Source organism: Ursus americanus, chromosome 24 (genome assembly GCF_024610735.1).
Source record: "Ursus americanus isolate L20-20 chromosome 24, mUrsAme1.1.p, whole genome shotgun sequence".
Classification (NCBI taxonomy): domain Eukaryota; kingdom Metazoa; phylum Chordata; class Mammalia; order Carnivora; family Ursidae; genus Ursus; species Ursus americanus.
In genome coordinates, this window is record NC_142150.1 from 31,359,481 (window position 1) to 31,375,551 (window position 16,071).

Sequence of the window (16,071 nt, forward strand, 5' to 3'; positions counted from 1 at the left end):
CTGGCTAGCCGGAAAACTAAGACCTGTGCCTAAAACAGAAAGACAGGCCTGGCCAATCAAGTTCCTTACCACTACACGGAGCAAGTCAATAGCCACTGGACACATGTGGCTACTGCACATGACAGCAGAGGTAGAGAACATTTTTATCATCATAGAAAGTTCTATGGCACAGAACATTGCTCTAAAGAATCTGGAACTTGTTAACAGGAATACGCAGTGGCAAAGTCAGAAGTGGGAAAGTTGCAACTAGAGACAGCATAAATTAACAAGATAAAAGGGTGGTGGCAAGAGATCACAGAGGTCATGCTACCACATAGATGAAGGTTGAAAACCTGATGCCGAGTGAAAGAAGCCAATCGCCAAAGGCTACACATTGTGTGATTTCATTTATGTGAAATTTCCAGAACCCAGACCAATCTATAAAAACAGAAAGCAGGTTAGCAGGTGCCTAGGAATGGGAACTGGGGGTGGGGAGGATGACCGCTAATAGGTACAGGATTTCTTCTTGGGGTGATAGAAGTGTTCTGGAATTGGACAGTGGTGACAAGCTGCACAACTTTGTGTATATAGTAAAAGTCACTGAACTGTGCACTTTTAAAAGGGTAAATTTTATGTTGTGTGAATTGTATCTTAATTTGAGAGAGAGACACATACAGACAGAGCAAGAGGAGTGAGAAGACAGGCTGTAAGTGGCAAGGCAAAGCTATGCTGTGCCCACAGTTATGAGGTGGGTGAAAAGCAGAAGTAGCAGCACATGCAGAAAGAGCAGAACATGTGTCCAGGGTCAGAAAGATGGGAGCTTCCAGGGGCGCCTGGGTGGCATAGCGGTTAAGCGTCTGCCTTCGGCTCAGGGCGTGATCCCGGCGTTATGGGATCGAGCCCCACATCAGGCTCCTCCACTATGAGCCTGCTTCTTCCACTCCCACTCCCCCTGCTTGTGTTCCCGCTCTCGCTGGCTGTCTCTACCTCTGTCGAATAAATAAATAAAATCTTAAAAAAAAAAAAAAAAAAAAGGATGGAAGCTTCCAGGTCTTCCGGCTGTAGAGTTCCTGATTACATTACAGTCCGGTCTGTGTGTGTCCTTACAAGAAAACCCTTTAATATATGAATATATGCTAGCTCAAGTGAGTATCTGTTCCCTGTAGCCAAAAAGGCTGGAAAATACTACATCTTTATATCTGTTTAAAAATTATTTCCCTGGGGGGAACAAAATGGGTAGATGGGATTAATAAGTACAAATTTCCAGTTATAAAATACGTCAGTCATGGGGATGTGATGTACAGCATGGGAATATAGTAAATAAAGCTATTAACCCTTCGGGGTGCCTCGGTGGCTCAGAAAGTTAAGTGTCTGCCTTGGACTCAGGTCACGATCCCAGTCTCCTGGGATGGAGGCCCACGTTGGGCTCGAGCCTGCTTCTACCTCTCTCTCTGCCACTACCCCTGCTTGTGCTCTCTCTCTCAAATGAATAAAATCTTAAAAAGAAAAATAAGAAGTATTAACTCTGCAAGGTGACGGATAGTAATTAGGCTTATTGTCACGACCATTTCACAACAATACAAGTGTCAAATCACTGTGTTGCAAACCTCAAACTAATATAATATTGTATGTCAATTATACTTCAATAAATTTTTAAAACTCATTTCCAAAACCTTTCATTAGTCATTTTTTTTTCTCTCACCCCTTCTCACTACCTGTTGACCTCCATTTGTTCATTATATAAACAGAAAAATTTCAGATACTTACCAATCCTTCCAATTCCCCAAGGGGCATAAATATTTGCTGCTTCCAGATCTCCAGCCACCCACCCACCCCAATGAGGTCCCTCTCTGTGCTGTGGAAAATGGCACAGAAGAACATGAGAACAGAAAGGACCCAGAAACACTGGCCTGAATTACTTACCAGCTGTTCTCTAGTGCAAACAAGACAAAATACATGTATGCTGGATGGAAGAATTTCCATTTGGATAAAGGGAAATCTTCCTGTTAGCTGGAGTGTTAGGCCAGAAAAAGCTAGTAATAAAGGTTTTTAAATCACCTTTCAATAACTGAACAGGCCAACAATCTGCTTGCGAAGGTTTTCAGCCTTCTCTGAGGAAGGGAGATAACGTCTGGAGACTTTATTTCAGTAACTACCTTTAATTATTAAAAAAAAACTCACAGGGCTTATCATTCATTCAACTGTATTTCCCAAGTTCCCACTACGTGCAAGATACCACACATTTAGGGGGCTATAAAAGGGGACTGAGCAATACTGCCCTGAAGACAATGGCACTGAACAACTGGAAGGACACAACTATAATGCCCCACAAATACTTTCACAATTATATAAAAGTTCTGTGAAAGAAAGTAGCTAGGATAATTTTGTCTTTTGAGGGGGGAGGGCAGGGGTTTAAGCTGAATGGACAGAGGGGCTGGAAACACTGCTGTATAGCATGTAATGAAGAGGACATGGTAAGAACTCAGAAAAAAGAGAGGAGAGCGAAACAGCATTAGAAAGGTAGAGAAAGACTTGAGAAAGCAAGGGAAGAGTGCACAAACATTTTAGATTAGAAAAAAGAGAAAACATTAGAAAATCAATGCGAATAAACAGATAGATTGGAGAGACCTAGTGAAGAGCTTTTCATGTGATACTGACAGACTTGGACTTTATTCTAAGATTTTTAAACAAGGAAGTGATCAGATTTGTCTTTTAAAAGACACCTGGCACGGGTGCCTAGGGGGCTCAGTTGGTTCAGTGTCTGCCTTAGGCTCAGGTCATGATCCCAGCGTCCTGGGATCCAGCCCCATGTCGGGCTCTCTGCTCATAGGGGGGCCTGCTTCTCCCTCTCCCTCTGCCTGCTGCTCCCCCTGCTTGTGCTCTGTCAAATAAATAAAAATGTTAAGAAAGAAAAAAAATAAAATAAAAGACACCTGGCAATAATACAGAGGATGAAATAAAATGGGAAAACATGGAGATTTCCACACAAACTAGCTCCTAAGATTAGCACCCAGTCTCAGGTAATGCTGACAAATTTGGGGGCAGGACTCACTAGAACCTGGAGATCCCATGAGGAAAAAGTTGAGGAAAAAGAAAGAAGTTACTGATCACTCTTGGGTTCTAGTATGGACAATCTGGGAGACTGTTATTGCATGGGAAGCTCAGGGGACATTTGGGGGATAAATACAGAGATCTGAGAATCCGAGAAGGACATCGGTACCCCCTTCAGCCAGGGGCAAGCCAAGAGAAAAGGGCCTGAGCTACAACTCCTGAACAACACCCATCTCCTAGGGTACAAGCAAAGTAAGAGGAACCAGGGAAGCTGAAGAGTGGTCAGAGCTGAATCAAGGACATTGTTAAAAATAAGAATAGGAACTACAGTTCAGGTCCCCCAACGCTTCCACACCTCCACCAGCCATTCTTCTCCTCTTTGTTGTAAAGAAATTTTGAAATAGATACACTGCTAGATTGCATCCCAACAAAATCACTTGAGAGAGAAAACCACTGATGTCAAGTCTCCTGCTATAGAGTATGAGTTAAAAGAAGGGCTGAGAATCCAACAAAAAAGTGGCGAACATAGCATTCAAGAACTTCCTTCTTCTCAACTCTGTGGTGTTTTGGCATATAGTACCCAGGGGCGTGGGCCCGAGGACTTGTAATAATGATAGGAGCTGATGGGTACCTGGCTCAATGACACCTGAGGCAGCCTGGTCTAGGGACAAAAATTTAAAAAGGGTATCATTAAACTTGATTTTAGGTTCAAGGCTGACACCAATTGTCCTCAGGCAAGTCAGTTACAGCCTCTCTCAATTGGGTTTCTCATCTGTACAACAGGGGCAAAAGCTTGTGCCCAATTAACTTCCCGAAGTTTCTGTAGGATGGAGGACTAAAACAGATGCAAATGCACTTTGGAAAAAATGATGAGATGGAGTCCTCCCCCATTGCCTCTAACAGAATGAGCTGCATTCAGTCCATCAGCTCTCAAACTTGAGTGTGCTTGAGATTCTGAGGCCCTATTCTAAGCATAAGAATATCTGGGCATGGGTCCAGGAACCAGCACTTTTACATTCCACGTAACTTTCATGCAGCGTCTGTGATCCAGATTTCATGGGACACTAAACTAGTCTAACCTCGTGAAAGCTGAGAAATCAGGCTGAGGAAAAATGCTGTATCTGAGGACCGAACAAAGGCAGTGGCAAAGCATAAAAAGAAACTGTTACAATGAAAGACAATCTGGGCCACAAAGTCCTATTTCTAAGGAGACATATCTGGTACACGGGAGTACTGCTATCATGTATTAAGTCTTTATGATGGCATTCATTGTGATTTCACCTGTTATCTAAAGCTAAAATAAAATTTTAGCAGTAAAGAACATGCATAAATAGACACATCTAAATTACCATTAGTTTGGACACTACAGAGAAGGCATAGCATCCATTTCAAAGGAGCAAGCCAGCTAACTTTGAGGTCCCCCAAACTATTCCACAGAGAACTGTTCAGAATCTGCTATTGTCCAGACCTGTTATGCGTAATACCAAGGTAAACTGATTTCCAATGGAGGCCTGATCTCTGTTTTCTAGGGACTATTCTACCATTTAATATTCCTGGCTTTGAATAACCTAAAGCTCATCTGCTTGAGGTTTCAAGATATTTTGAAGCCTGGTTAAAGTAACTGAAATCAGGAGTTAGAAATGTGTTCTTCTCTACGAAGGTGCAGAATTTAGGTTCCCTGAAGCTACAGCTCTGGGCCAGGTTAGCAATTTAGCTGTGTACAACAGCAGTGTCGCTTCCTGAACAGTCTGCACACTGATTAGATTTCTCATCCCCATGTTGAAAATTTGGGCAAACTGCCAATCAAGATTGATCCGGTTTTGCTTTTTTTTTGGGGGGGGGTCAATCTGACATCCCTGAAATCATGTATTGTGTTGCATTTTCAATTAGACTAGGAAAAAATCAGAGCCCAAGGTTACAGTTTAGATGCCAATACAGGATTCTGCATACATTACTAAATACACTCTAGTAACCAGTCTCCTCTATGATCTGAGTCTAAGAATTTGATATAAATAACTTTCCCAAGATTATTTGAAATTGCATACCCAAAGCAAAGCAGTAAAGCTAAGGTTAAAAAAAAAAAATACCTTGGAATCTATCATATGGGAAAACACTACAGCTTGAAGGATTGGAGCCAACATACTTGAGTTGATGTTGCTGCTCATATATCAAATACACCCTTCTGTAGAGTTAGCTACAGCCCCAAGGACATCAGCAGTTAAGGAGACAGAATCAGACTACAATAGAAACTAATAATAGTGTGGACTTTGGCTTCCTCACCCAATTTTTTCTTCCCTCTTTTAGGGAAAGGGACCAGTTTCATTAAATAACAAAGAAAATAGCCCAGTTCCTCTGCTTATGATAAAAATTAGACAACAAAAATACTTACACAGGACTGGAATTCAAAGAGCAATGATCCACCATCATTTCTGGAAGGAAATCCAACTTAAACGCAGCCATCACCTCACTCTCCCCTTCAGAAGCCAATGATATTAACTTGCTGCACTTGTCTGATCCACAAATACACACAGCTTTAGCTTCCTGGGCCCCACAAAAAACACAAAGTGGAAACAGGAGCTCAGGGAAACCAGCAATAAGTGCCACAGAAACAGGCAGGACTGGGGAGGGGAAAGGGAGTACTGGATTAAAAGGGGGATGTGAGCATGTGAAGGGAGGCTCAGCCCGGCACACAATGAAAGTGCTGATGCGCCAGGCTGGGTTTGTGTGATTTTCCCTGGCGAAGCAGTACTAAGTGCACTGTCAGATAAATAGAGTGTCAGATCCATGAAGATAGCAGTGGCTAACAGAGCAGAAGAAACACAAACTTGTTTCACATCCTCCAAACTCCTTTCTGCAAATCAGGTTTTGAGGGGCCCCAAAGCCTAAAACTACCTGAAGCAAAAAAACCAAAAACAAAAGAAAACAGCTAAGGGAAAAAAAAAAAAAAGAAAGCTCACCTCATGTGGTCTGAAAATGTTTTTAGAAAGGAAAACTGGGTTGTTGGCTTTGGTTTAAACTTAGTTTCCATGTGCCAAAGACAGCAATGAGCACACAGTGCTGGGTCCAAACCAACCTCAGCACAGTCACATAAGGAAATGGTTCAGACCATCAGAAGCAGGCCAGAGGCAAGCTGGCTGAAGAACCAGTCACCAAAAACTTAAGGGCTCACACACTACCACCTGCACTGGACCAACCCCGACTTCTCAATGGTGTGGGTGTGCTGAGAGCAAAGTGTGCTCCCTAATGGTTCCTCATCAGAGTAAAGGACTTTTTAAAAATCCCTGCTTCAGTGATCTTCATTAGGTGGGATAGGCAAAATCTTACTCTGAATCTTATTTTACCAGAAAATTTAAAAAGCAAAAATTATAATATTCTGCCTTTTGATAAAAGAGTACTAGGAAATAATGTCTTTTCTGTTGTTTGACCTTTCTAGAGAAACAAACAAAAACAACCAGAGTGATAATAATGAGAAAGAAGGGGGGTCCACTAGCAGCAAACACTTGAATATGTAAGGAAGGACAGAGGAATGTAAACTAAGTCTCTTTGTTCTCCGTCCTCCTTTAAACTGATGCTGGTTAGATTAATGAACGCACACATAAAAATTCTATTATGGGTGAGCAGTAGAAATGGATATACTTAGCAGTCAAGGCAGATGTGGTGCTCCCGTTCTCAATTTAGCTTCCCATCCTCCAAACAACAAATGGTGGCATTTCAATATTTAGGCAGTGACTCTAAAACTATATCTCTGAAGGCTCCCAAATTGCGCAGGCCTTCTTTCCATTTTTATCATTAGGATTGCCTTACCTCAAAGATTTCACTTCACTCAAGCTCAGTTCACAACACAGGGTATTTTGAAAAAAGGAAGTTATGTTCAGCCTGTAAAGAGGTAAACAAATGAACTCCTAAACGTATAGGGTTACTTAAAAACAAAAATAACGAAAGGCAACATGTCATTGCATAGGCCTAAGTGTTGTAGCCTAAAAGCGCCTGACCCCTGTCTGCATCTGACCATGGAAGGTAGAAACTGTGTCTTCTAATAAACAGGCAAAACCATCCAGAAGTTAGAACTACAACAGCAGCTAACCGTTTTTCTATTTTGTCAGAGACCCTGGCTCCTCTGACCTACTACTTTAGAGACAGAAGCTGCAGCAGCTCTCTTCCACCTACTTAGGGGGACGCTCCACCAGGCTGCAGTGAGAGGAGACTGCAACGGGCACACACAGCACACAGTTCACCAAGTGCTGACTGCCAGGCGGGCAGAGGACAGTAACTGTAGCTGGGACTGGTTAAGTTACTGGTTAGGTTTGTCCTAGTTTCTCCTATGTACCCTGGAGCTGATCACATGCTTCTTCCTATAGGAAGCTATCAGGACCAAGGAGTAACTCCGTGAGGTTGGTCAACAACCAAATTAGGGTTCTGTTTTTTTTTAGTTCAGGGTTCCATTAAAAAGGAATCAACACATTTTAAGGAATCTCACTGGTTATTATTACGCTTTTACTATTCATTAAAAATATATCTAGTTCCATTTCCATTTTAATCAGAATCACATGTATAACAAGAGAGTACTTAATGGGGAAGACTTTACTGAGCAGCCAGGCACTGCTCAGCGAGCGTATGAAAGGATGCACACTCCTTACAGTAATTTTTTCCAAGCCAAAGGCTGGTAAGCACTGGTTTTAAAGTAAGGTTTTAAAATCCATTTTATGATTTATAAGACAAGACTGCTTTAAAAACTTAAAAGATGGAAATGTAATTACATGAAGGAGGGCGCTTCTCTTTTAGGCAGGTCACGAGAGTCACCTCAGTATAATTAAATTCAACATGCTTGTGGGAAAAGAAAGCACAGAAATTAATCACAAGTCACAATTTTAGAGTAAGATTAAAAAGTCAAGTGATGATAAAAACAATTATTCAAATACAAAAAATGCAGATGTTAAGGGAAAATTAAGAAGTAGAATTAGCAGTTACTCACAGAAAACTGCCCATAAGTTGTTTTTTAAATCTCTTAATCAGAAACACATTCCAGGCTTTTCCCACCAAGAATGCGTTAGAAGTAAAGAGATGGAAGGAAAGGTTATAACCAAGGGTCCACTGCAACAGGTTTTCATTTTCCCTCACTCTCTGTTTACCATCTGTCCTCTCACTATGAATTTACATTCATGGTTCCCTCTTCTTTCCCTGATGGTATGTGTTAGTTTTCTTTGCCTTGAATATTCTCTACTTCCTTTCTAAGGGCAGCAATTCAAAAGCTCAATGATGTGAGAGGGTAGGGGCAATCAGCCTGCTGTAACATTAAAAAGCAAAATCATTAAAACTGATCGGTAGATAAGGGAAACCCTCTAAAGAACAGCACACACTGCATTTAGAACATCAGAATGGAATAAACAGTTTAAAAACTGGATTAGAAGAGAAAAATGCCAGAACTCATAGCAGTTGTATTGTCAGAAGAGTGAAAGAGCCAAGAAAAGCATAGTTGAGCAAAAAGGCCCACATGGCACATGCAAACATCAGGCTGCCTATCTTGACTGACAGAACCAGGGAGTTCAATGACAAGTGATGGGATTTGATACTTCTACCCCAATAATCTAAATGTGTTTTAAAGGGCAAAAATGTGAAGTCTGTTTATATGAGCATAGAGGAAATCAGAGCCTACTGCCAAATTATAAGAGAACCTATGTCATTAAAAACCACCATCAGTCTATGTAAGGAAAAGTGTAATAATCTAGGGAGAAGTTATGACACCTCAGACAGTTAAATGGACTAGGTATTTCCTCCCCAAAGCTTCTAGCAGTTAAGTGACAGAAGGGATGTAGAAAAGAAGTAAGCAATTGATACTACTTGAAAATAACCAACCAGACTAACTTAAAATTTTAACTTAAAACCTTTATGGGCTTGAATTTCACTTCAAAAATCGAATACTTCTGGGGCACCTGGGTGGCTCAGTGAAGATTAAGTATCTGACTCTTGGTTTCTGCTCAAGTCATTATCTCCAGGTCCTGGGATCAGCCACATAGGGCTCTGCATTTAGCATGGAGTCCACTTGAGATTCCCTCTTCCTTTCCCCTTGTTCCCCCCCACCACGCTCTCTCTCTCTCAAATAAATAAATAAATAAATAAATAAATAAATAAACAAATAAATAAACAAATAAACCTTTTTTAAATTTTCTGTTTCGAATCTACAATCGATGTGAGACAAAAAGCACTAAGTTTAGTCATTGTTGTATTCAAACTGTTTTTTTTTTTTTTTAAGATTTTATTTATTTATTTGACAAAGAGAGAGACAGCCAGAGAGAGAGGGAACACAAGCAGGGGGAGTGGGAGAGGAAGAAGCAGGCTCATAGCGGAGGAGCCTGATGTGGGGCTCGATCCCATAACGCCGGGATCACGCCCTGAGCCGAAGGCAGACGCTTAACCGCTGTGCCACCCAGGCGCCCCTCAAATTGGTTTGATTATAAAAATTATCACTTACGGTACACTTAGAGGATTATGACAAGGCTGAAGGTAGGAAACCCACCTACCACTTTTTTGAAATCTAAAAAGTTTTACACTTCCTCCCCCTATATCCTTAATCACTACTACCTCCTCCCCCAATCACTGTGAAAGATAAGGACTGGCAGAAAGACACTCTTCTGTGCTTAATGCTGTCAACAAAAGTATAAACTCAGAGCCTCCCTTGGACTTTCTGAAACTAACTCTGACCTAATAAACTGTCCTGTCAAATGGTGACCACCCTTCAAATCAGGTCATATTTTCAGATCCCAAACTGGTTTGGGAACTTAAGGGTAATTCTTTGTTGGTAACAATATACTATATAAGTTTAAACTTTATTTAAGCTCCAGTGCCAATTAAAAAATCAGTATGTTGAACAAATTCTGGTTCCATGAGGGTAATGTTTGTGTGGAATCCACGAAGTTCTGTCCTCATCCTTATTCTAGTTTACTCGGGGTCTTTCAGGCACAAAGTAGAATGGGGAAAGAAAGTTAGCTGGGTAGCTGCTGTGTGTCTAATACTTGCTACACACACACTCTCTCTCTCTCTATTAGAACAAGGCAGCAGCTAATTCAAGTGGCAGATAAGCCTGCCTTGGGAAACAGCTAAGGAGAAAGAGGTGAGAAAGAACAAGAAAATATTTCTAGCTTCCTAGGAACAGGAAATTACATCCCACAATGTAGGAAAAAAGCCATCACCTTTCTGAATGCAATGTTTTCAAATCTGCACAACAGGCCTCATGCAAGAAGGTTAAAGAGATGACCACAGAGCACACTCATCCAGCAGTTAGCCCATACCTGTGGCTTTACACCTCCCTTTCTGGACTATGTCTTCACTCTAAAAAACCAAGGAAAGAAAAATAAGTGGGCCATGCCTATACTTCTCATAATTCCAGATATGTAGCTTCTGTCCTAAGAAAAGCCCCCTTTTGTCACCGTGGCCGAGAATTAAAACAAAAACAAAAAACCCAAAAACCTCCTCCCTCTCCCATTTTTGAAGTACATAATACCTTAAAATATAAATAGCATTTAATATCTCGAAGTTAACTTAAAAACACCATCAATGTAAAAGATGGGGAAATGAAAATACTGAAAAGTTAATACAGGCTTGTCCCCAAATGTCACAACAAATAGCAAAACAATGATTACAACTTATGAGGTTGAATTTCAGAACATTTAGGTCACCAAAAAAGTCATTTTTAGCATCTACTTTTGGATGAGAAACTATAATAGAGCTAAAAACCTTATAATTCTTTTAGCAATCAAGGATCATGTTGTTAATATGGAAATACCATGCTATTTCCCCAAAGCAACCTTCCTGAATAGGTAGGTGCCAGGCATAAAACTCTTCAAAAGCAACCAAGTTCCTGCCTGTGTAAATGCATCTCAGTGGCCCTAGGGCGGTGGTGAACCACTGAAACAACAACAACAAAAAAAAATCAGAAGATGCGGAAGTTAATTGAAGCTAAAAGCAAACAGAGGAACCACAAAACTGATTTGTTTTATTTTTAAACATTATCGAACAATCTTGCAAGTAAAGACTGATTCTATAAAGCTGCCCAAATTTCCACAAACTTTCTTCTACACCCCCTGCCAGATGGACTTCTGTTTGGCCCAGGCTAAAGACAAAGAGTCGCTGGAAGTCATCAAGGGTGAAGTCTACTTTGGAAAGTAAGAATTCTGAAAGACAAAGCCAGAACCAGAACTAGGAGACACTACCCTCCACCTACCCTTCCTGAAGACAAAGATGTTTCTTGCCTAACACAAAATAGGTGCTTATGTACTTGACTCTTCATATGGATCTAATTGGTTTCCAATTCTGCTAATGAAGTAGTAATGCTTCCAATCATTTTAAGGCAAAACAAAAAAACTTCTGAAAGTATTTACTTGGAGCTGCCTACGTCATCAAAAGTTATTAAGAGGAAAGGAACTTAACATTTACTAAAGTTCACAGTACCTCACCTAATCCTGTATCATTATCACCATTTAAGGTGGGCACTCCTCTAGGGAATTGGGTGTTAAAATAATCTGTATAAGGGATTCTAACCGCAGAGCCCATGGTCTGTCTCTCTTGAGAAATGTGACCACCATCCAGGAGATACAAACTTTTACTGAGACAGTGTGTGGAGAGGGCTCTGGAATAGTGGTTACACCTTGGAGGGTAGAGAGTAAGTTAATTTTCTACTTGTTCATTTTATTCTGGAAGACGTAAAGGGCAAAGAAAAGACCAGAGAGTCATGTTTCCCAAAATGTCATATGAAATGTGCATGAAACAGTTGAGAAACACTGCTGCTGCATGAAGCTGTGAGACCAGACTCAGACTGCATGCTAGCTAGGGAATCTCCAGGAGCAGAGAGCAAAAAAGAGGCCTGGGATTATTAAGAAGGGCCAATGTATAAGAGTGAAGGACACATATCTAGGTCCTAGAGAACACAGCAGCCCTAATGGGGTTAAGGAAGACCCTAAATGCCTAGCCAAGAGAAAGAGAAAAATGAATTATTTAAAAAACCAAACACATAAGTAAGGTATTAATCATCCTACTTCTAAGTCACCAAAGACTTTTTTTAAAGGAAAATTCACACACACACACACACACACACACACAGACACACAGGATCAGCACTGTCTTCTTCCACACAGACCCTTGTCACTTAAGCTTAACACACAAGAAGGTATTTTCTTTAAAAGCTTTGCCTTCCCACTTTTGCTTTTCGAACATTTTGTTGCCTGGTCCGTAAGAAAACAGATGCTTTGGAGAGAGAGGAGAACTGAATGGAAACTAAAAGCTCTAGGTTTGCTTTTCACATCTTTCATTTCTGCAGGGAACCAAACAAAATGCATGCGCTCCCTGAGGAAGCCTGAACCATATCTGTCCTGTACTTCCTCGGAGCGCCACAGAAGTCTGCTTCTATTAACGTTATCTCCACCTTTCTCAGTCACCATACTGGGATGTATAAAGGAATATTTTGCAATATATTTTGGAATTTATATGATCTTAACATGTTTCAAAGATGCAACAGTTGAGGGGCGCCTGGGTGGCTCAGTTGTTAAGCGTCTGCCTTCCGCTCAGGTCACGATCCCCGCATTCTGGGATCAAGCCCTGCATCAGGCTCCCTGCTTTGCGGGAAGCCTGCTTCTCCCTCTCCCACTCCCCCTGCCTGTGTTCCCTCTCTCGCTGCCTCTCTCTCCGTCAAATAAATAAATAAAATCTTAAAAAAAAAAAAAAAGATGCAACAGCTGAGGCACTTGGCAGGCTCAGTCAGTAAAGCATGCAACTCTTGATCTCGGGGTTGTGAGTCTGAGCCCCCACACTAGGTGTAGAGATCACTTAAAAAAAAAAAAAAGATGCAAGAGCTAACGAACAGCATTCCCTCTCTGATACAAAAGCACTCACATCTCCTACACACTTTCCTTAGTATAGGCAAGGTAATGAATTTTTTTTTTTTTTTTTTTACTTCTCAGAGTTTTCTGTTGGCCTACAGAGCCTGTATGTTGAGTAAATGACAAAACACCATCCTTCCCAGAAAGATGACCACTGACTCACTCACCATCAGCACATCTTACAAAGTATGCACTGAATCACAAACTCTAGATACAGGGGCTGGTCCCAAGCACAGTAATGCTCAATGACCTACATTAAGGCCTGAACTCATGACCTTGGCCTCATTAGTTCGACTCACCAACTCTTACTAACAACTGTTAGTAAATGCCCTCGATACTTTGAAAAAGTATAAGGCAGGGAGCTAATGAAGAACTCTAACAACTATCCAGATTAGAGACTTTCAAATGTTTTTGAAGGCAGAAGTGCTTCTCCCCTAAACATAAAAGTGAAGCTGTTCAGGTTGAAGACAGAGGAGGGCAAGGCAGGCCCCACCTTTTGCCTTTCCTGCGCTCAGCGTAACCCCAGGTCTCCTGGTAGATGTGAAAATAGGCCTGGACAATTCAAAACAATAGATAATTCACCAATTTTATTATTTTATTATTGAGTTGAACAGATTTTTCTATCTTTAGAATCCAATAGGTTATCAGAAATCAAGAAATTTCCAAAGCCATCAATGGTAATAAATATGTGCATCCTTGAGATGACAGAATACAGTATTTAAAATTTATAAACTTTGCAGTGCCTGACTGGCTTAGCTGGTAGAGACAACGCAACTCTTGATCTCTGGTTCAAGCCCCACAATTAGCGTAGAGCTTACTTAAAAAAAAAAAAAAAATGTAAACCTTATCACAACATGAAGTAGGGACAAATGTCCAGACATTTATAAAATAGCCATAATTTTAAGAGCTAACATTTTTTGAACACTTACTCTATGCCATGTGGTGTTCTGGGTGCCTATCTCCATTTACAGATGAGAAAAGACACAAATGAAGTAAGTCTCAAGATCACATAAATCCAGGCAATGACGAAGTTGGAATATATTGTCAAGCAGTTCGACCCTTGAGTGAAAAGCTCACTCAGGTTAAAACCGTCCACAAGGAAGATCACGCACACAAACCACAGAAAAGACTGTTTAAATATGGAGGACCATAAGTTGACTCAGAGTCTGACCATTTTTCTAAGGCAAATCTAAGTAGGTAAACACCCAAAGATTCAACCGTTACAAGAGAAATACGATTAAGGGTAGTGAAAACCTACTGCCATTAATCAGTAGATGTGTGACTCTGGGCAAGCTCATCAGTATTTCGAAATGTCAGCTTCCTCACCTGTAAAATTAGAGGACTTAACTACATACCGCCAAAGGAACCAAATGGATGCCCAGAATACAACACCAAGCCACTGTACAAATTTCTAAATGGAAGAGGAAAGAAACAACAGAAATTACTTACGAAAACTGTGCTCTTTTAAAAACTGTTACCTTTTAGACTGCTTTGCAATACTCTTGCTTCTTTCTTTTTCCTATTAAATGGCGGATTCAATAAAAAGTTTGGGCTTAGTGCATTGGGAATCTGCATGTCCTCTCGCCCATATATCCTAGAAAGCCAAGTAACCAATAAAAAGATCAAATGGGAAGATTTCCTGACTAGCCAAGCTCATCATGATGCGAAACTGCACGAGGGCCTCATGCTAAAATCCAGAGTTTGCCTAATACTCCAATCCACCTACCTTCCTTAGGAACCTGTAGCAGGGGAACAACTGCCACCAGATTCTCATCTAGGATCATGGGAACATGCATCACGACTAGCTGTAGGTAGAATCTAACGTTAAATGAAATAAAATGTGTGAGAGCACTCAGCAACAAAGAGGTGGACCTAAGACAATGACTGTAGAGAAATCAAACTGTTTCCCTCGTCTGTAACACTGAGGTGGTTAGGTGGATTAAAGAGATACACTGGAGCATACAGTAGATTCCCTGCTAGTCACTCATTCTCAGAGCATCTCCTTCCATCGTAATTTTGCTTGATGTTGAACAGTCCAGGTCCTGCACTACATCAGGCTTAGTTCTGGCCTAAGTTAGCAGGGATAACACATAACACTTCCTCTGTGGGGTCTACAAAAATCTTTTTTCCCCCTTTTGACACTTGTTTTGTGGATACCATTTCCGTGATTCAGGCTTAGGTGTGGTGCTTCTGACTCTTTATTGATGGAGTTATCAATGTGTGCTCCTTTTCCTGACCCTAGTAGAGAAATTTATAAACAGATCTCAATCTCAACTCCTTCTCCAATGGCCAGTATGCACTTCCTAGTGGTAACAATTTTTTTCCAGCTTTAAGAAATTATGGTCAGGGGCGCCTGGGTGGCTCAGTCAGTTAAGCGTCTGCCTTCAGCTGAGATCATGATCCCAGGGTCCTGGGATGGAGTACCAAACAGGGCTCCCTGCTCAGCAGGGAGTCTGCTTCTCCCTCTACCTGCCACTCCCCCGCTTGTGTGTGCACACATGAGCTCTCTCTCAGGCAAATAAATAAATAAAATCTTTAAAAAAAATTTGTGGTAAAAAACACGTACATAAAAGTTACCATCTCATTTTTAGGTGTACAGTTCAGTATTAGTTTTATTGTGCAACGCAGCAACAATTTTAAAATTTTTCCTTTTTCATCAAGATTCTTGAACTGGGGGGCACCTGGCTGGCTCAGTTGGTAGATCATGCGACTCTTGAGTAAACTGGAGTCACACATTGGATGTAGAGATTACTTAAAAAAAAAAAAAAAAAAAAAGACTGGGAGGGACCCTCACATCTCTTTAAAGCCCACACATGGACTCTGGGGAAGAGGGAGTAGGTCTATGAACTCTGTGATATTTTTTTGCTAACCTGCATGAAGATGGACACATGAGGTTTCCTAAAGAGAGAATCCACAGCATTCATCAGATTCTCTAAGGCCCTTACAATTACTGTTACAATGTTCCCTTCTGACTCTCCTTGCGGCAAGGTAACAAAACAGTATGTTAAAGACCAGATCTGATGCCATTTGCATGCCCCTGAGTGAGTCACTTTTTTTCTGGGCCTCAGTTTCCTGATCTATAAAACTACAAGATGGTACTAGATTAATCCAGACTATCACTAAATCATCTAAAAGCTTAATTCTATTTTCTCCAAACTGATTTCAAACAGCT

General features: G+C 40.9%; 1 protein-coding gene across 19 annotated transcripts in view; it reads right to left on the reverse strand.

Annotated features, from left to right (window-relative positions):
* Nucleotides 1-16,071, reverse strand: part of CELF1 (CUGBP Elav-like family member 1) — a 73,600-nt gene that overhangs the window by 25,510 nt on the left and 32,019 nt on the right. For 5 of the 19 annotated variants that reach the window (XM_045786644.2, XM_045786635.2, XM_045786636.2 and 2 more), the window contains 3 exons: nt 10,317-10,356; nt 6,835-6,906; nt 5,420-5,571 (listed from right to left, as the gene is read on the reverse strand). The exons of 4 other annotated variants lie outside the window; for them this stretch is intronic. In XM_045786644.2, the coding sequence (XP_045642600.1) occupies nt 5,420-5,490 (71 nt within the window). In that variant the 5' untranslated portion in view covers nt 5,491-5,571; nt 6,835-6,906; nt 10,317-10,356. 10 more of the 19 variants (XM_045786643.2, XM_045786634.2, XM_045786633.2 and 7 more) reach the window with 6 other exon arrangements.